Genomic DNA, 20,917 nt, shown 5'->3' with positions numbered 1-20,917 from the left:
GGGGAAATGGTGAAAGCCCCATAGCTAATGACATTTAAAACTGGAGTGGGAAAAGCCCGAGCAGGGATAGGGACTGACTGGTCTAGCAGGTCTATGGTTCTGTTAACTGAATGATTATAGCCTGCCAGTCGTGGGGCAGGAGGGCGGGGCTCAGCAAAGTGGGAGGAAATCCAGCCTTTGTTAGTCTAAAAACCTGTTTTAACTTTAGGTTAAAAACCTAACAGGCATTTTTGTGTGAGATGTGCCCCTCCTCCCCTATCTGTCCCCACCCAGAGGGAAAGCTGTGGCTGGAAGGGACCAGGAGTGACTTCTTTCTCAGGCTAAGGGAGGAAAAGCTAACCAAACAGAAAAGGCATTTTGATACTGCTTAAAAACAATGGGAATTTGTGAACTGTCCCTTAAGCCAGGAATGGGATTTGCTTGCTAGTGGAATCCAGCTGTGAGTCAGATATTTAGATTTGGAAGAGGAGCAAGGACAAGGAGAAGGGAGAAAACTGATGGGTCAGAAATAGAGGTAAGTTTCACCTCTTTCTCTTCTGACCCTATAGCAGTTCCATCTATGCATCAGCCCAACACATTCACACAAATTGCTCATAAATACATGTTTTCTGGGTAAGTCACAGCCTGAGGGTATCAAGAGGGCTAGTGTGAATGGTACTTTGTGCAGTTCTAACCCGGCCTTGGGTCTCCTTAAACTCCTGGTGCCACTTGGATTTCTAGAGCTTCAGAAATGATTGATGGTGCTGGAATCTGGAAGTTGGGTTTCTCTTAGATGTGGGTCCAAGCTGCAAAGTTCAGACCTGGATCGGAACTTCCCCAGAGTTCAGAGATGTTGATTCAGGCCTGTCTCTGATTTCTTTAGTAATATATGGAGAGTAGATTGCTTCGCAGGAGGCTAGCACATCCTACTTTGTACTGCTGTGGGTTTTTTTGGTCCCTGCCAGAATCAGCTGCCCCAAACAGATCAGGGTGCAGTCTAGAAAATAACCTACCAATGTGTGTCTCACAGCATGGCCTGTTTCCCCTTGGGGAGGAGGGTGACAATGGGAGTTAGAGGAGTATGAACTAGACTGCAGTGTTGCCACGCTAACTATTTTTTATCATGCGTCTTGTGATTTTTGTTTTTTGTTTCCTCGTGTCCTGGCTGTTGGAGTCAGGGTATTGCCTGACAATCTGTCAGCTTTCATTTTAAAAATCAAGTAAGTGTCTAGCCCTCGTGGCTGTGAAGAAGAGCTTGAAACACAAGACAATCTGCCACCAAAAGGCAATTAAAAAAACCTCAAACTTTTTTTTTTAAATCTCATTATTTTTAAGCAAATCTTGATTATTATTATTATTTATTATTTTATTTTGAACCCTTGGGGGTTGGCAAATGCCAGTCTTGACATCTCGTCACCTACAGCATCATCCTACCTGCTTTGCGACCAGAGAAGAATGTACAATGGCCGCAGGCTCTAGCTTTCTGTTAGGAGATTCTTCTGCTCCGTGCCCACGCTCCAGATCCATTGACATTTGAACTCCCTCGCTGCCAGAACATCAGACTTTGTCCCCACCCAGTCAACACACAGTGTTTGTGTGTGTCATGCCATTCCAGTGAGTCACAGCTCCCTGGCACTGTCCTGCCCCTGCACCCCCCCTCTTCCTTCAGGTCATTGCATAATGTGACCAGGGGAAGCGGGGCGGTAGGGGAAGTATTGGACCTAGAGTGCATCTTCTCCCTGGGCCCTGTGTTGGCAGCAATCAGCTTTGTGCCACATTGCCTGATATTCACCTATTCCCTGCTAATTCAGGGCCCCATTCAGTGGCAGGGCCCACTTTCCAAAGGATCCTCCCTTTCCAGTCCTCTCTCTTGTATTCCCCCCAACCTCACCCCACCCCTGGAAATCCCAGCACCATGTTGACCCACTCTCTAGCTGGCAGTGATTGGTGTCTGCTCCCCCTGGAGCCATGCAGTGCTGCTTTAGCATTGATCAGAATAAAGCTTCTACACAAGAGATCTGCATTTAGAACAGCACTTGTTTCAGTTCCTGCCTCCCTCACAAACCAGCTGGGATCCCAGGTCAGGAGTCCCATGCTTTGACAGAGCTGGGACAGGAGGAGGCTGGGACTGGCCCAGCAGGGGGTGCTGCAGGGCAGGGCTGAGGTGCACAGGGGAGTTTGGAGGAAGGAGGAAGCTGGAGAAGGGCCTGCATGCCCTCTGCTTGAATCCAGTTACTGCTATTTTTTCATGACAAGCACGAAAACTGCCTATACTTCTTGAAAGAGAGCGCGTGCACGCAAACAACTGGAAATGGCCATGATCTCAGCCCCAGATTCAAGCCACCTTCTCCACCCGCTCACATGTCTGGGCCTTCCCGCTGGCCCCTGGCACCTTGTGCTCTGAGGGCAGATATTCAGAGAATGGCCAGGTGTTGATGTCCCTAGAGATCACGCTACAGAGAGCAAAGGCTTTGCTCACTTCATCTCCTCTTCCAACCCCACTCACAATTCCAGGCTGCTGCTGCTGCCTTTGTCTGCCTTCCACCCCCTTGTTTCTTCCATAGCACTCTGCAGACACAGCCACGCTAGTCCCAGGAGGAGACATCCTTTGCTGTGAATCTTGGAGCCGGCTGTGGCTCGGGGAGGGGACGGAGGGGGGGCACCTCATAGTCTTTCAGACGTGACTTTGTACCTCAGGGATTCTTTTGCTCCTTGCTTCTTACAAGAGACAGAAGGCCTACGACAGGGGAGCTTGTGTACCATCTGTTCAGTGGTTCCTCAACAATCCTGTTGCTAGGATAAGACCAGCTTAAAGAGCTACAGCGAGCTATCCTGGCAACTAGAGATGCTCTCAGGCCCCACAGAGAGCTGTCAGAGCAACTGGAATAATAGGGCTAGCTGTTCTGTATGGCTTGTCCGTCTTGGGGTTGTACGTGACTCTTCAGCCCCTTGGCACTCAGCATGAGATTAGACCTTAAATGTGTCTCAGGTGCAGAACTCAATCTCACCTATCCAGGGACTAGGGCGGGTGTAATTTGGGCAGGAGGGCAGGGTAGGGATTTCCACAACTGGAGAAAAGAGGGGAACGTTTTTGTGGTGACTTGATTTAGAAAAAAAAATAGTGGCTGTTTGAAGCTGCCCAGCACCTTGGGATGTTAGGCATAGGCCGACATCCTCAAAGGGATTCAGACACCTAAATCCCATTTAAATCAATGAGTGCTAGGTGCCTAAATCACTTTCAGGATCTCAGTCTCACTCTAACGGGAGGTGGGTTAATGGGTAGAGTGCAGGTGAGGCAATTGTATGGTGCGTGATAAATTGTGAACCCACTGATGTATGCATGGGCTTGTATTAGATCACATGTGGTAAATACCAGAGACAAGTGTGTAATATGCCTGCAGATATTAAAGCACATGGCAATTGGTGCTGTAAGATCTGATGTTCTGTCCCCCAGCTGAACAAGGCAACCTCTTTCAAAGGGAAGAGTGTCTCTGTGGTGAAAGAATCCCCTTGTGTCTGCAGCAGTCAAGGGAGAAGGTCTTCAAGGAACTATGGGGAGCAAGAAAAAGATCAGGTCAGTGCCGTTCCCACAGTTTCTTTCCCTTCAGGGCATAATTCTGGCCTGTGTCTAAACTGCTACTGGTTGTCAGTTGCAGCAGTTGGGAGCCCTGTGGGTCTGGTCTGGTCTTCCCAGTCAATTGGTATATGAAGTATGAGATTTCCCAGGTCCTGATTTCTTTGCATTTACACAGAGCTTGGTTTTAATTCACCTGTAAGGACCTAAGAGCATTATCAGTAGACATGCTAATCCACCTGCTTGTTGCCTGATTTTATGGGAGGTTAATAATATTGTTAGATAATATCAGTTATAGGATCGCCAATTAATCTGATCGGAAGATGATATGGTTCTTGTCCCAGAATCAGGCTACGTAGAATTTGCAGGGGCCTTTGGGATGTATGACAAAGAAACTCTCACTGAGAACAAAATGCAGCCTTAAAGCCTCTTATTGAGATAACTGGAACAGTAATGGAATAGTAATCAAATAAGAAATAATCAACTGATTACAAAAGCAATAATGTTCTAACAGATTGTGTGGTATTCTATATACTATAAACGTTTCTCAGTTAATCTGTTGACATCCTTCCTTGGTAACCTGGTGATAAAGAGACAAAGGATTAGCCTTGCCTCTGCCATGCCAAGAGAGTTCGTTGGTCCAGGTTCCTCAAGTCTTGAGGGAGAGATGGAGAACTTAGAAGAAGCTAGAACTAAATGCTATAGAAAGGCCATAGACGCTAATGTAGAGTTTACTTAAAACAAGTAAGAACTAACAATGACGAACTAACAAAACCAGCTGAACCTTCCCAACATGGTGGGTTGCTCCTGTTGTAGGACCTGATTCCTATGTGCCCTCCTTCCATGTCCAATCTTAAATTCCTCACCCACAAAAATGTTAGGATCCACACTTGTCCTATAGGCTGGCATGTTCATCTGTATTAATGACATATTCGTTACCATTAGAGACCATTAGCTCATCCTCACCTCCGTTGTTTCTGTCCTAACCGGTTATTTCCATGTTCTTTGTGGTATATCTGTTAAGTCTGACAAAGGCCATGAACTTAGGTGGCCTTACCTACCAACTTGCTTTAATTTGCCCACATATCTATGCGAAAGATCACAAACTTATATACTAACTTGTCTTAGGTTAACCTACAGAGCTTGCAGCCATTGTAGGTACCTTATGTTACAGCTAAAATACTCTAATACAAATTGATAAATGTATTATAACAACAAACAACAAACCTATAATGTAACATGGTCAAACTCATAAGAAACGATATATATGCACCCAAGCAGGCTAGCTCTATAGGCTATTGTCCCAGCATGTCCACCACCTCTGGGACTTCATAAGCAGCCCAGTTCTCTTTCGCAGCTTTGCTTGGGCTAGTTGTGTGAGGTTGCCGGGCCATGTTACTTCAGTGAGTATGTTGCAAGGAGGTGGGACCGTAAAACCCTGATAAATCCAAGGCATCTTGGTGCTCATTGAGCTCTGCAGTCTGTGCTGAGGTGGTTGGCTGACCACCTTCCCCTTTCTTCCTGGGAAGGAGATGTTAGCCAATCAAACTGCAGAATCAGTCCACTCACTAGCAATCTTTCCTAGCCCATCCAGTGAGCTCCTCATTAGACTGAGGAAGAGCCTGACCCAAGGTTTGGTGGATCCCTGTGTGAAATCACTTGAATAGGGGCTCAGGTTGGCTCCTACTGCCTGGGCTGTGCACATTCAAAGAGTTTGGTAGCTGATTTGGGTGGAGGAGGGCTTGGCACAAGAGGGTGGGGTTACAGCTGCAGGGCCTAACCCGTAACTACATGGGAAATCAGGAAGCAGCTGTCCCCACACTCTTGTTCACATGCTCTGGGGATGGGGTCAAGAAGAGCAGCAGTCCTTAAAAGGGGCCCGGCCTCGTGCAGTGTCCCTGTTGGTAGTTGCGCAGGGCTGACTTCAAGTATCATTCATTCTTTCTGTTTGTGGTTGAGATTTTCAAAGCTGCCAAGGAGGTTTTTCCACACAACTCCCATTGAAAGTACCTGAAGAAATCCCTTGGGCAGCTGTTAGTCTGCACTCTTTATTCTCCACTGTGTCTGTCTAAGGTACTTACATGGGCCTGTTACCACCTCACAACACAATCTTTAATGCGTTTGTCCTCCCCACACCCCAGTAAGATAGGGAAATGCTATTAGCCCCATTTTACAGATGGGGAATGAGGCATGAAGAGACAAAGGCCCAGGTTTTTGAAGGTATTTAGGTGTTGCTGTGCTCAGCATCGCAGCACCTATCTGATTTAGGACCCTAAATCTCCTTTTCAAAAGGAATTTAGGCCCTTAGGAGGGGATCCAGGAGGGATTGGGGGCAGGGCAAGCAGCTGTCATTCTATTGTTGAGAGTGCGGTGTTGACCTCTCCCTTCTCATTTCAGTGTTCCAGCAAAGTTAATCAATGGAGGTGTGGCCGGGCTAGTGGGAGTGAGCTGCGTCTTCCCAATTGATTTGGCGAAAACACGTCTTCAAAACCAGCAGGGACAAGGAGTCTATACTGGAATGTATGTGTTCTTAGAACCCCCCAGGTGGGGGCACTAGTAAGTGAACATAAAACTATCCCTAATCCTCCCTGCCCCTCCAACAATGGTGGGGGTGGTTGGAGCTGAAGACCTCTTCCTCAACTGTCCCTGTCATTCATTTCTCCTCCTCTAAGGCACAAGATGCTTCTGCTCCCAGCTGACTCCACGAGTTTTCTTGTGTGAGGGAAGCCACCAGTTAGCTCAGTCTTAGGGCATTACCACTGACAACAATACGTCTTTGATAAGAGTTCCTGCTGGGCCCCAAAGTGGATTCTGCTCTGCATTTGGCTGGAGGCCCAGGGAGGGGCAGGAGAGGAATGAGGTATTTCTAGGATCTGGGATGGTGAGATAAGAAAATCATGTAACCCAAATCCCCCCACAAAATAAAATAAAATATATAAAAATTCCTTATTAATAGACAAAGGACAGAGAGGAACTTGGTGGGGGACTTGCAGAATAGACTTGTGCATGTATGACTGAGCATACGTGGCTGTCCTGTGGGTGTCCGTATGCTGGGAATGTTTGCCTCTCCCCATCCCCTCCTCTCTCAGACACGATGCATGCTGGGAAGTATTTCTCTTGAGTTTGTTCACTCATGTTCCAAGAGCCTCATCCTAATGAAATGGGCTGGGCAAGTCTGCACTGCTCTGTACAAACTGCCAGCTCTCAGTCTCCAGCAGCCCTCAGGGCCCTGCTGCCCTTCCCTGGGAAATGTTGCTTTCCTTCTCCTGTTGATAAGGGCAGAGCTGAGATGTCCTAAGCCAGTGGTTTTCAAACTTTTTTTCAAAGGCCTTGGCTACACTGGCACTTTACAGCGCTGCAACTTTCTTGCTCAGGGGTGTGAAAAAACACCCCCTGAGCACAGCAAGTTACAGTGCTGTAACGCGCCAGTGTAAACAGTGCCCCAGCGCTAGGATCGCGGCTCCCAGCACTGCAAGCTAATCCCCACGGGGAGGTGGAGTACCTGCAGCGCTGGGAGAGCTCTCTCCCAGCGCTGGCGCTGTGACCACACTCGCACTTCAAAGTGCTGCTGCGGGAGTGCCCCCGCGGCAGCGCTGGATGGCTGCAAGTGTAGCCAAACCCAAATTGTTGATGCCTGCAACCCAATGGAGCTGGGGATGAGAGGTTTGGGGTGTGAGAGGGGCTCAGGTCTGGGGCAGAGATGAGGGGTGTGTTGGGGGGATGGGAATGAGGGGTTCAGGGAGTGGGAGGGGGCTCTGGGCTGGGGCAGGGGTTGGAGTGCGGGAGGAGGTCAGGGCTCCGGGGTGGGGCCAGGGATGAGGGGTTTGGGGTGCAGGGAGGGGGCTCTGAGTTTGGGGGGAGCTCAGGACTGGGGCAGGGGGTTGGGATGCAGGAGGTGGTCAGGGCTCTGGGCTGGGGGTGCAGGCTCTGGGGTGGGACTGGGGATGAGGGATTTGTGGTGCAGGAAGAGGCTCCAGGTTTGGGGGGGCTCAGGGCTGGGGCAGGGGGCACGGGCTTACTTCTGGTGACTCCCGGTCAGCAGCACAGCGGGGGTGCTAAGGCAGGCTTCCTGTCTGTCCTGGCACTGCGGACCACGATTCTCCCTGGAAGCAGCCAGCAGCAGGTGCGCCTCCTAGGCAGAGGCGCGCAAGTGGCTCTGCGCATCTCTCGCCTGCAGGCACCACCCTGCCCCCAGCTCTGAATGCGGAGCCGATGCTATGGGCAGGGGCAGCACGCGGAGCCCTGTGGCCTCCCCTGCCTAGGAGCCAGACCTGCTGCTGTCTGCTTCCATGGCACAGCGCGGTGTCAGAATAGGTAGGGACTAGCCTGCCTTAGCTGGGTAGCACTGCCGACGGGACTTTTAACAGCCCAGTCGGTGGTGCTGACCAGAGCCGCCGCAACCCAGTGCCTTCCATTCTGTCACCCAGGACTGTCTTAAGCTACCAGTGCTTCTGGGACTACAAACAAAGGAAAAGAAGGAGGCCCTACAGGCTCTGGACGCTAGAGGGTGTTGAAGGGCAACAGAACTGATTAGTTAGTGAATGCTTGTAATGCACTATGAAGATGTGAAGGGCTATCCAACTTCATTACCACTCTCCCCTGGAGATTTTAAGGCCCTGTCCACTCTGCAGATCAGGGTGAATTCCATTAAATAACATTGCTTCCCTACTTAAACCCATCCCCAAAAGCAAAAACCCCTTTTCCTGACAGGCAAGAGAAGTTCTAAAGGGTCAAAACTGTAGCTACAACTGTGTTTAAATACAGTTGTTGCTAATAGAGGTTCTAGCACAATTTCTCTGACCAATGGGGAGAAGAAGGTTTTTTGTCCTTGAGAACAATGCTAACCAAACTGTGCTATAGAGCAGTGTCACGGCCCCTGCGGGGTGGGGGGTAGGATGGGGGGGAAGGGGTCACAAAAGGCAAATAAGGGGTCACAAGGCATTGAAAATTTTATTACACTAAAGAAAAGATCTTGTTCCCCCACTCTCTGCACACTCTTGCACTTCAAGGTCAGATAGTCTCGGTCAGTCCCCCGAAACACACATACACATGAATTATCCTAGCTTATTAGTACTTTTTACTCTTTTACAGTCAATGTAAGAGGGGCTATGGAAAGTTTTGACTTAAGTAAGTGCTCTCCAACATGAAAAGGTTGAGAAACATGGAGTATTTCTAGAGTATCCTCCCGCATGCAGTCTCTATAGCATGATTTTATTATAACATTTTACTATTGGTCAAAGTATCCCTGTCCTGTCGGAGCCATGCTAGCCATTTCAGTGTTAAATATGGTAGTAGCTAGGATATTTCTTTTCCCAGAATGGGACTTCTGTCTCGTTTCTGTCTATTCCCTCTACAGAAGGAGCTGCCAAAGGGTGGTGGGCACGTGTGTTTGCATGCACGTGCTACTGCCCTGCATGGGCGACTCTCTAACGTGCTCCAAGCGTGTGATCATGTTGCCCCCTAATGGCCTCTGCCTACAGAAGCTGTGAACTCTAGCTCTAGTGCAGCTAAAAGTGTTGTTAATAGCAAACTAATGGCACAATCCTGGGGCAGCAGCAACTTACCCCATTTCTCGTTCTCTGGTTCCAGGCGGGATTGCTTGGTGAAGACTCTGCGTTCAGAGGGATTCTTCGGCATGTACCGAGGTAGTCTCTGGGGGAATGTCGGGGGCCCCTTTGCAGTGGATTGGCTCCATTGTGTCAGTTACAGCCTCTCAGCAGTAGCGCATACTGCTACCTATTCGCCTCTTCTCTGGAATAGAGGCGTTATTTCAGGACCCAGCTGTCCCTGAGGCACACAGTCATTGCTCTCACTGAGCACAGCTGATGATTACTGACGAGAGAAATACTGGCTCAAAAAAAGGAATCTTTCAGAGAAGAGCAGTGGAAATGATCAGAGGCAGGGCGATGTGAGAGAGAGAAATTAAATGATGACCAGAAAAGACCAGTTGGATGCTCTAATTTACCTTATTAGTAGGCTTGACAGAATTTGATTTTTATTTATTACCATTTTGACAGGTAATATTGATGTTCAGTTGTAAGCATTTTTAGACTTTTATTCATTGTATTTATTTTTATTTAAATTGTGAAACATTAGGGGGAAGGTCATACAATAATTATTTAATAACAGTAGCTGTTGAGATTCAAGCAGTTAGTTTTATAATCATTACAACACAAATTGTAATCATCGCATGTCAAAATATATAAGTGAATATCCTTAAATCAAACTCTTAAGTTCTCAAGCAGCATTTTTCTTTCTTTGCCTAGCTGTACATTTCAATGATTATCGATGGAAATATTTGTTGTCTGTTTGTGTGTACAGTGAAATTGAAGTTTACTGACATTTACCAATAACAATCTAATCCTTTCAAGCCTACTTAGTAGAAACAAGAGGGTGCTTTCTGGAAGTGAAAGACAAACCATTTAAAATGGATGAAAGCAAATACCTGACACTCTTCTACCTGATATGTAATTAGCCTGTGGAACTTCCTGCTGCAGGATATTATTGAGACCACTATCTCAGCAAATTTATTTAAAAAGAAGATATATTTATATGAATAAGAACAGCATCTACAGTTACACTAGTTAGATTAAAAAGTTACAAAGGTGTAAAACACGGGTAGGCAACCTATGGCATGTGTGCCAAAGGCGGCATGCAAGCTGATTTTCAGTGGCACTCTCACTGCCTGGGTCCTGGCCACCGCTCTGGGGGGCTCTGCATTTTAATTTTAATTTTAAATGAAGCTTCTTATACATTTTTAAAACTTTATTTACTTTACATACAATAATAGTTTAGTTATATATTATAGACTTATAGAAAGAGACCTTCTAAAAACCTTAAAATGTATTACTGACACGCAAAACCTTAAATTAGAGTGAATAAATGAAGACTCGGCACACCATTTCTGAAAGGTTGCCAGCCCCTGGTGTAAGACCTCATGCTTCAGAGCATAAAGTGATCGTCAAGGAGGGTCAGAAAGGAATTTCTTCTGTTGGTGAAGTACTTCAGAATCAGGCAATTTAGAGGGTTGGCATTTTCCTGTGACATACTGCCTACTGCTGTCAGCAGAATGTTGGAGTGAACGGTGCATTGACCTGTTAGGATGTGCCTGTTCCTAAACTCCAGTGAAAACAAGGGCAATGGGAAACCTTATCACTCTGTTAGCATTCCTCCGTCCTAATATAATCAAATATGTAAAATAGAGATTCTCTCCTGTTCCAGCAGGCCCCAAGGTCCCTGTGCACTTGTAGTGGGAGTCACCAAGGGCTCTGCACACTTGTCCCAGGAGTCCCCTCCCAATGCTAAACATTTAATTCTGAGGACTACCAAGTAGGGCTGAGTGGAGCTACTGCTGCTCCATAGGTCGCAGTTTGAGTACACTGCTGTTCATCAAAGCACTGGCTCTCATATACCATTCACAATCCCTCCGCCCCTGGGCTATCCTGCCCCATTTCCTGGTTCTGCCTCCATCTTTGTCTCTTTGAAAGGCCCCTCTTCCCCTGCCCTTGGAAATTGTGACCAGCTGAGACCTCAGACACTGGCTGCATGGAATCATTTGCACACGAGATGTCTCTCTCCTCCATTCTTTCTTTGGGTAATCAACGTGGGAGGGATTTTTAGTACATCACAGAATGTGACTGAATTAACCCTTTATCGCCCCTTCTGTCCTTGACCAGGGGCTGCGGTGAACCTGACACTGGTCACGCCAGAGAAAGCAATCAAGCTGGCAGCCAATGACTTTTTTCGACAGCTGCTGTCACAGGACAGGTACGGAGGAAATGTCACTGTCTAGTTTGGGCCTTGCAGAAATTTCTATGTGTATGTTTGGGGGGGGTGGGGGCAGTATTTGTATGAAACTATAGACAGACATTTAGTTTTGAGTGTGCATATGTGTATTTGTGTATTTGTGGGTGTGTTTCTATGGGGGCCTGCATAGTTATGCAAGTGCATAGATTGGTGTGCAGCTGAATATCTATGGTTCTGTGTGTACAGTATGTGGATGACTAATATGTGTGCGTGTCCAGGATCGTTATAGGTATTTTTTTCATCCTCTGAAGTGTCTGATGCACAGCATTATCAGAGACTAGGTGGACCATTGATCAGTTCCTATGGATGTGTGTGGGAGTATATATCAAGCATGTGAGAGTGGGTCTTCGTATGTCTTTACAGTAGAGAGGATAATAGAAATTAGAGATGGAAAAAAATGTTAAATGATAAAAGTCCAGACTCTTGTCAAGGAAGGATATAATACCTGCATTCATAAGGGATAAAGGCAAACAGCTGATTTTTTTTTTTTAATATTAAAATTAACTTGTGGAACTCACTGCTGCAGGATGTTATTGAGACAACTATATTAGTAATTTTTTTAAAGGATAAGACGTATATCAATAAGAAATAGATCTATAGTGTCTAAGAGTACATTAGCTGGGATGAAAAATTATACAATTATATTCTTTAAGACATTGAGCCAGTCATCAGCTGGGGTCAGGAGAGAATTTCCTCCCTTGGCACACCAGTGCAAAATCAGGGGTTTTTTAGAGGTTTTGTGTCTTCGTACAGCAAAGGTCACTATTGTAGGCAGGCTGTTGGAATAAAGACAGCATTTATGAATGAGTGCGTATGCAGTGTCTGTACCTGCATACTGTGTGGGCAGCATGTGGATAATCAAGGAGGTGTGTGCCCTTGTGTGCCTGTTTCCATGCGGATATGTGGCACAGCATGTCTAGTCTGTTTCCTTATAGCTCAGGATACAAGTCTCAGGATTCAATGCAGAGCTGTCATGCTGGGGTGGCCTGGCAGCATCAAGATGCAGCATGAGAGGGCTGTGTACCCCCACCCCCCCAGATAGCTGTGTAAATCTGTGTGTCTGCCTGTCTGTCTCTCTGCTGTGCATTCCCTTTACATTTGTGTTGTTCCCGGCAGGAAGGAGTTGACGCTGGTGAGGGAGATGCTAGCTGGCTGTGGAGCTGGGGCCTGCCAAGTGGTGGTCACCTCCCCCATGGAGATGCTGAAAATTCAGCTTCAAGATGCTGGACGACTGGGTTAGGCCCTCTTTTGCATGGCAGGGGTGGGAGTGGACATCCAGATTATTGCTTCAGGTTCTGCAGTAAATCCCTTTATCACAAACTTCTTGAGATCCTGCAGATATCATAGTGAGATTTGCATTCTAAAGGGACTGAGCCCTTGATGCTCGAGAACAGGCTTGTGCAGTCTCCACCAGCTCGATATTTGCTGAAGGGGAGTCCAGCCTCTCCCAGTAAGCAGTACCACAGGGAATGACATGGGAACACTGGCTGTGAGAAGAGATCACGGTTCCTGCAATCCCAGTCCTCAGCCAGCAGTGATTATAATTTAAGTGTAAAGCATAATTTGGATTTAAAAACAAAAAAAATCCCTGAGGAGAAAGGTAGAAATGCAAGACACTTTTACCTGTTCAGCTGTCTGTGTGAATGTTCAGGATCTAATTTCTGGACTGGTACAATAGACCAGTAATTGCCTCATGATCCCATATTGGGACTGGAGTTCAAACTCCACCTTCAGTGTTTTACTGTCAGGCTGGTTGTTGATGATTACATAGAGAAGTTATACTCTTCATTCCTTGGGGTGGGTTGGGGGCGGTGGGGAAGAATGATTTGGTTCTGATGCTCTCAGGACTGCTAGAGTGATTTGGACTGGGAAGCCCTAGTTGGTGACACAGAGAGTGATGGGATGGTGGTTAGAGCTGGGTGACATTTTTTCAGCTTTCAGGATATTAAAACTATTTGTGAATTCAGGTTGAATTTGGCAAATAGTTTTGGCTGGGAAAAAAACATTTATTTTTGTAGAAATGTTTTGTTTTGACATTTTTGAAATAGTTTCCACATTTCATTGCAAAATGGTATTTTTGAAACAAAATGTTGTTTTGAATCGAGCCGAATTAATTTTTTTTTCTTTTTCATGTTGACAAAAAACCCCGAGAACAATTACTTCTCTGTTTTAAACTAACCAAATTGTTTGGGATTTTTTCAGTTCAGCCATTAACCTACAAAATCAACTATTCTCTCAGCACTAGCTGTTCTCACCTTCTGGGCAGGAGTGATCTTTTGTTGGGGAAAGGATCTAGGGGCAGGTCACCGGGAAGCCAGGTAGTGACTAGGGGGCAGGGGCGGTTGCTTAGCAAAGAATGAGAGATCCTCTCTCCCTCCAAATACCCAATTCCTCTTTCTTGTTTGTTTTCAGCTATTCATCAGCAAAAGGTTTTGGGAACAGATGGCCCACCGGCTCCCTTCTCCCAGCCCCCGCAGGACAGGCCTTACACCACTGGCACAGCCTCAGCATTCAAGCGCCCCTCGGCCACTGTGATCGCCAGAGATCTTCTGAAAACCCAAGGGCTAGTGGGACTGTACAAGGGCCTGGGAGTCACCCTGCTCAGGTGAGAGGCGGGGAGACACAGAGAGTGATGAATCAGTATGGGAAACCAGTCCCACCCTATTCCAAGGAGGAAGGGTGGGGAACCTTCTGCAAACCAGGGGCTTGTAATCAGTCCCTCCCTCCTTACTGCATGGTTTTACCTTGTGTTCCTGAAGGACTTGCCCCAGCCACCTGGCAAACAGGAGGGGAAAGCTGTATCAGCAGTGTGGTCTAGTGGATAAGGCATTGAATGGAGACTCAGAAGACCTGTTTCTATTCCTGACTCTGCCACTGGCCGGTTGGGTGATCTTGGGCAAGTCACATCAACACACTTTTCCGGTCTGTAAAAGGAGGATAATGACACTGATCTCATTTGTAAAATGCTTTGAGATTTACTGATGAAAAGTGCAACATACAAGCTGGGTGGTATTAATTATTATATCTGTATTAAGGAAATTCTTCTCTGTCAAATCAATCACTGTATGTAGTTGTCTTTTTCCTTTCCCCCTTCTATTACTGCAAATTACGGGTTGACAGTCTCCACACAAGTCCATTTTACCCTTCTAGCTGCCATTAAAGCAGTGACCCAAGAAGTGCTAACCAGAACTGGGATGATGGGGCCACATGCAGCTCTAGAGGCAGTTCATGCAACTCCCACTGGCTTCAGTAGCACCTCAGAGAGTCACAGTGTAAGACCAGAGCTGGCTGGAAAATGGAACTTCCTGCCTGCAAAAAATTGCAAGTTGTCAAACATTTTTCATCCTGAATCGAGACAAAAAGTCAAAACTTTGAAATTTCTTGTGGGAAGAAAATTACAAAATATTTAATTTCGGAAGCATCAAAACATTCCTGCAGCGAGAACATTTGTGTTCCCAAAACAAAATATGCTTCCTGGAATCCCCAGCTCCTCTGGGTGCCTGCCTGGCTCCCCAGCGAGCTGGGCAGCCTGCCAGCTGGGGGCAGTCCAGGGAGACAGCCACCAGGAGGGAAGCCTAGGGAGTCAGCTGCTTGCAGGACTTGCGAGCCGGGCAGCCCACATACGCACTAGGTGGGCTACCAGCTGAATGAACCACAGATCTCTGGGAGGAAAGCAGGCAGGCAGCCCAAGAGCTGGAGAGCCCCAGCACCCCGCCAGGCCCTAGGAACCCTGACTCTTTGGTAGTGCACTAGGGTGGCGCAGGGTAGCTGACAGAAAACCAGGTGGACTGGAGCTGTCTATCCTGCCTGGCTGGTTTCCATTGAAAGTTTGACAGAATCAACACTTTTCACTGAACTTTTGGATTCCCTGGAACCAGCATTTTCTAAGGGAAGCCTGTTCTGTAGGAAAACGTTCAACCCACTTTATATATGAGACACCCCTTTTGTTCAGGCCTGTAGGCATTGCGGTCCCTTGGTATTTAGTCCACTGCCTAGGTGACATGAGGGCCAGTGGAATATTTTTTTAGTTGAACTAATCTAGCCCCCCACGCAAAGCGCACCCAGATAGGATGGGGGCTGGGCCATCAGAAATGACTGGAGCGATATTTCATTCAAATTTCAGATTAATGAAAAGCAGCTATTGCTTGTAGTTTATTTAACTGACGGGAAATCCTTTAGTTTGAACCTTTCTCAGGGGAAATCTCCATTTATTTCAACACTTCAGTTCTAATGGAACACAAATAATTTTTCTTTCATAACCTTCCAGACCAACCTTCCCTTTCCCCTACCTCGGCAGCAGATGCTGAAGCTTTCTTGCCAAATTCTGCTCCTCTCTGTGCCAGCTGGAATGTACACTCTACTCTGCACTCACCTGTTCCATTCCCTGGACAGATCCATTTTCACATCAGTCATGAGACTCTTGACCTACAAACTGCAGCTGTGTCTCATCTCAGAGTCACTAGTGCCATATTTCAGTGAGGATGAGGGCTTGGTCCCCATCTCCTCCCTGGCAGACAGTGATGTGACCCACTTTGTACAAGAGCCTACAGGGGTAGGATAAGGGCGAGCCTGTGTCAGAGGCCAGGCTCCCAATGCAGTCTGTGGTATTGGTCTATGCTGGGTGTTTATCTAACCCTTTCCCTTCCCAACAGGGATGTGCCTTTTTCCATTATCTATTTCCCACTGTTTGCCAACATCAACAAACTGGGACAGAGGCACTCTGAGGAGAAGGCACCCTTCTTCCATTCATTCGTGTCTGGCTGCGTGGCGGGTTCCGTGGCTGCAGTAGCAGTGACCCCACTGGATGGTGAGTATCGGGAGGGGCAGTACAGCCAGCCCTCCAGAGAGGGAGGAGATGGACTTCTTTAAACTCAGGTTGTCCAGCCGCTTTCATACCACAGCCCCACATTTGGCCAGTCTCCCCTGGTGTCCTCAGGTGCATTCCTTTGTGCGAGTCCTTGTGGTGTCTTCGTGGTGGTGACACAGGAATTGGTGGTGCTAGTGGCAGACCAAAATTTCTACAGCAACTGACTGAAGACAGAGAATAGGTTCAGGCTCCAAAACCCCTGCTCTCTTACAACCTTCACCTCTTTGCTGAAGACACTCATACAACACATGACTTACAAACACTGCTGGTGGTGAACTCTGAGGATATAGATCCTGCTCTTCAGATAACTGCTGTTGAACTCCCTGAAGGCCTATTTCCCATGTGTGCAAATGTTGGCAACTTCCTGAGGTTAGGGACCCCACTCACAAGAATGGCAGCTGTTGCTCTTGAGGTTCGCATCACTATTCTTTAAACAAAACATCCTTGTCAACATCATCTGATTGTTGTAGACATGGTTGCGTTTTCCCCAAGGCTGGCTCCAGTCAGAGGGCTAAGACCCTGGAATCAAACCCTGCAGCTTTTCCCTTTTCTTGATGAAAAACATCCACCTTCTGAGTGCAAGAGAGCCAGTTGAGAGTCCCCTGGAAGAGGTTACATATCCAAACAAAACTAACCCAGTGAGCACTTTGAGGCCTCTCCTCTTTCAATCACTTCCTGGTTGTTTCCTCTTGCGGTTCTCTCAGATTCACACCCACATGCACCCCCAGGAATCATTCATGTAGCACGTGTCTCAGTGATTAACATTGGCATCTCTCCGGCATGAAAAACCAGGATCTAACAAGATGTGTGGTGATATTTTCCAGTTCTGTACTGACTTGTTAGGATTCTTATTGTGAACGCTGCCTAGAGAGGACTTCTTTAAAAATGTTCCTTTTCCATTCCATGCAATTTAGTTTTAAAAACCCGAATTCAAACTCTCAAGAAAGGCCTGGGAGAGGACACCTACAATGGAATCACTGACTGCGCCAGGTAAACCAGAATATTCCCTCGCTGCACGTCAGGTGTATTACTGTTCTATGTCACCCTGTCCAATTGCCATTCCATTTAGCACCGCCTTACTGTGACAGTGGATTATCTGGAACACCTGCCCCCCCTTCCCCCAACACTCCTGCATAAATCCCTAGAGGGTCTCCTGGTGGGAAGAGTCTAGGATTAGATTGGATTAGAGCTTCCCATGAGTTAGTGCTCCTGCTTTATTCTCTACAGTAGCTCCTACAGGGACTGGCTGGTACAAGAGTGAGTTCACACAACATACCTGGCAGTGCCTCATACCGAAACAGCCTGCAGGAGGACTATAAACCAAGATGTGTAAGCCAAGTACTTTAAACAGCTGATCTGGAAGACGATCACCTGGTTTATTACTTGTTCAGATGAAATATACAAGGAAAATGCTTAGACCATTTCCTGTGGGCCCAAGGAGCTTCCCCTCTGAAGGATTGTTGGGTAATCCATTAAAAACCCTGACTTTGAGTATATCTGGTTTTTAATTTAAGAGGATTGCGAGTCTTGGTTTGTAAGTAGCAACTGTCTGAAATGCTGCTTGTCTGGCCATCTAATTGTTTTTTTTTTTTCTTTTTTCAATATACAGGAAGATCTGGACACATGAGGGCCCTGCTGCCTTCATGAAGGGGGCAGGCTGTCGGGCCCTGGTTATAGCACCCCTCTTTGGCATAGCCCAGGGTGTCTATTTTATTGGCATTGGTGAATATATCTTGGGATATTTCCACTAGAACTTGTTCTGGCTAAATCAGGCCTAGCTGAAGATCACACACAAGTTTACTCCCCACTGTTGCAGAACTGGATTTGCCAGAAATGGACAGGACCATGTTGTAATCATTTCTCTTATGGACAGCACCATCACCTTCAGCTTTCTCTGCCCATGAGCAGGGGCCAACACTGGCTGTCAGCTATATTATGGCTTAAATTTCCTGTTACTTTCATACATCCACTTGACGTTCTGCATGCTACAGCTAGCCCCTGCACATGTAAACACAGGGAAGAATGATCTATGTATCCTTACTTGTTTTTCCCAGGATAGTATAACACAAAAGTTTGTCCTTTGAATGGCTGTGTGTAAGTAGAGATTCATTGTTTTCTTACAGAGGTGATCTCAAGGATTGTTTGAGGTCAGAGGGTCCTGTATGAACCAAAGAGGCCTGGATAGGACTTAGCTCCCTAATGACCAGTTTGCCATGTATGATCTGCAATCTCTTGTCCAGTATCCATCTCGCTTTGTTTTTAAATGCATCACTGTTTGCTTTGCTTGACCACAGTGGCTCTTCCATCAAATAGTCAAAGGGGGTTCAAACTCACTTGTTCCAGCAGTGTCTGAATGTAAACAGATGAGGCACAGCAGTCAGAACACAAAGGTGTAAGTGCGAAACAGTTTTGTTCCTTCCATGCAGAGTCAGAATGCAGTGGGGGGAAGTGGAGGCGAGGGGAGAAGGCAGCAAAACTAGAAAGACTTAAGGCTTATTTGTACAGTTACAATTACACAGAAATAAAGATTAATACAAACCAAATGTCAATTTTATAGCAAAGCATTAGGGATTCAAAAACACTATGTGCCAGCTGAAGGCATCCAGCAGCTGGGTGTGTCAAAGCCACTTCTGGACTAGTTCTTGCAAATCTCAAAACTGCAATAAGCACGCTTACAAAAATTGCTGAAGGTTAGTGTTCTGGTGCAGGGCCTGCATGGGGGAACTGTACTATAATGGGAGCATTTCCTTTGGAAATGGAGGTAAAGGGCAAGATAAAAAGAAAAGACACTGTCACCCTGGGTTAAGTATTTTTCAGGATTCAGCACTGGAGGATTTTCATTGTTTGATCTGCAATCTGAGTAGAGGAGTTAGGCTCAAATCTTTTTTTACATGCTTTGTAAAGCAAGAAAATAACCTGTAGTTCTGCCTCTGAGCCTGTGATATGAATGATAACACTTTATTTTATAGCTGTATCCCTGCAGCCTGCTAAGCAGCATATTCATGATGGTATAATATGAAAGCCTTATTACCACTGCATGAAAATATGGAAGGTTGGCTGAGTTTCATTTACAGGACTAAACATAGGGTTAGGAGTCAGGAACTGTGTGTGCTAAGCATAGCTGCGCAGTGACTTACATTGTGGAACTGGGCAAGTAACCTTGGTATATTTCACTCCACAATCTGTACCCTAGGGATAATACTTAACATCTCAGGGATATTAACAGTGAGGGTTTTATAAAGCAGGCCCTGCCAAGTACATGGTGCAGGGACGATTGCTGTATTACTGTAAATCAAAGCTGCACAATGCTAGTAGGAGAGAGGGTAGTAGCAGCTGCTTTTCTAGCTACATTATTTGAGACCAGCCCACCTAAGTGCTGAAGCATAGCTGCTTAAAGAGTAAAGTTTTTAAACTCCAACTGGGGAGGGAGGCAGGAGTACATCTGGCAGAAGAGGCTGATGCTTTTACAGCTAGTAAGCCGCCCTTAACACTGTCTCACTCTAATTCTGTCCGTCCAATGCCAGAAGGGAAGCTACTGCCTCACATTTAGGAAGGGAAGGAAGGAGACTGGTCCTAGATTCCCTTAGTCAGAAAATTAGCTTAAATGTTAATAGTGCTAATGTACTGACAGAACTTCTCCATCAGTTCAACTTGCAGCCAGGACAATGCTCTGAGACTCAGATTTTTCTCTATCTTCAGTGGATCAAAAGCCAATCAAAACCAAATGTTAGTAGATAGTTATATATATATATCTATGCAACTTGCTCTTCCTGGCCAGAGCAGTGATTCTCTGCACATTACCTCTCTACTTCTTCTGGGAAAGAAAGTTCACACACTCTAGTCTAATAAGCTTAGTTGTTTACTCCGTCCAAGCTCTATTTATAGAATGTGGAGGCCGCCACAAACCAGCGAATCCAGCTGATTGAGTAGCATTAGGGACAGTCTCCTCTCTGACTAGGAGTCAATATTTTAGCTTACTCGCTAAATTGTGTATTATGGATCCAGTACTATGTTCATATGTATTGTAATGTTTCTATCACCTATTAAACTACTACAAAAAGCTGGTTCTCCAATACAAAGTATTTGCTGCTTACTGGTTAAGTGCACTGATTACATGAGCACTGTCTTAAAGGTACTTTTAATTACTTCTGGGAGAATTCTGTACCACCATGTAGTGCAGAATTTTGCAGAAATTAAAGTTGTGTGCGCAGAATTTCCTCCTCCTCTCCCCAGCCCCTGAAATGGGCTGCAGAGATGTTGGCTGTCACTAGGTGCCACTGGACTCAGCAGAGCCCATCTCACAAATAGGTTCCCAGCAGTTGCAGTGCCCTGAAGGAAGTGGTATGCAAGAAACTCTGTGCGAGCCCAGCATCAGCCTGTTTCTCCTTCTGGATCCCTAGACTGTAGGAAGGTAGGGGATGAGTGTGTCTAGCCTAGGGGAGGGGGAGCAGCAGCTGGACTCGGGTGTATCTGAGTGTGTCTGGACTGGAGGGGTGGGCCTGCATCTGGCCTCTAGGAGGTAAGTGGGTGGGGGGGGCCCTGCAGCTGAGCTCTGGGAGGTAGGGAATGTATTAACACTCTGCTCCTGGGGGAATTTGTGTGTGTCTCTGTATTGTTATAGACATACTTGCTGACAAGTATTTTGAAATAAGTTACCAAAATAATTGAAACTGGTGTGATTATATAGTGTT

At 46.5% G+C, this 20,917-nt stretch overlaps 1 protein-coding gene across 2 annotated transcripts; it reads left to right on the top strand.

The window, feature by feature from the left end:
* Positions 1 to 370: 370 nt before the first annotated feature.
* On the top strand, positions 371 to 20,872 carry SLC25A18 (solute carrier family 25 member 18). 2 transcript variants are annotated; one of them, XM_030542903.1, is made up of 10 exons: positions 371 to 514; positions 3,434 to 3,553; positions 5,951 to 6,073; positions 9,143 to 9,198; positions 11,230 to 11,320; positions 12,476 to 12,594; positions 13,772 to 13,964; positions 16,012 to 16,166; positions 17,141 to 17,216; positions 17,836 to 20,872. In XM_030542903.1, exons 2-10 carry the CDS (start codon positions 3,531 to 3,533, stop codon positions 17,975 to 17,977), a joined length of 978 nt encoding a protein of 325 aa, XP_030398763.1. In that variant the 5' UTR covers positions 371 to 514; positions 3,434 to 3,530; the 3' UTR covers positions 17,978 to 20,872. The 2 variants fall into 2 exon arrangements, with proteins under 2 accessions (XP_030398763.1, XP_030398766.1); XM_030542906.1 differs by lacking the exons at positions 371 to 514; positions 3,434 to 3,553 and having other exon boundaries at positions 5,988 to 6,109.
* Positions 20,873 to 20,917: the final 45 nt, after the last annotated feature.

The sequence above is a fragment of the Gopherus evgoodei genome, chromosome 1, assembly GCF_007399415.2.
Source record: "Gopherus evgoodei ecotype Sinaloan lineage chromosome 1, rGopEvg1_v1.p, whole genome shotgun sequence".
Taxonomy (NCBI): Eukaryota; Metazoa; Chordata; order Testudines; family Testudinidae; genus Gopherus; species Gopherus evgoodei.
The sequence above is the reverse complement of the archived record's forward strand: the minus strand, read 5'-3'. Positions and strand labels throughout refer to the sequence as shown.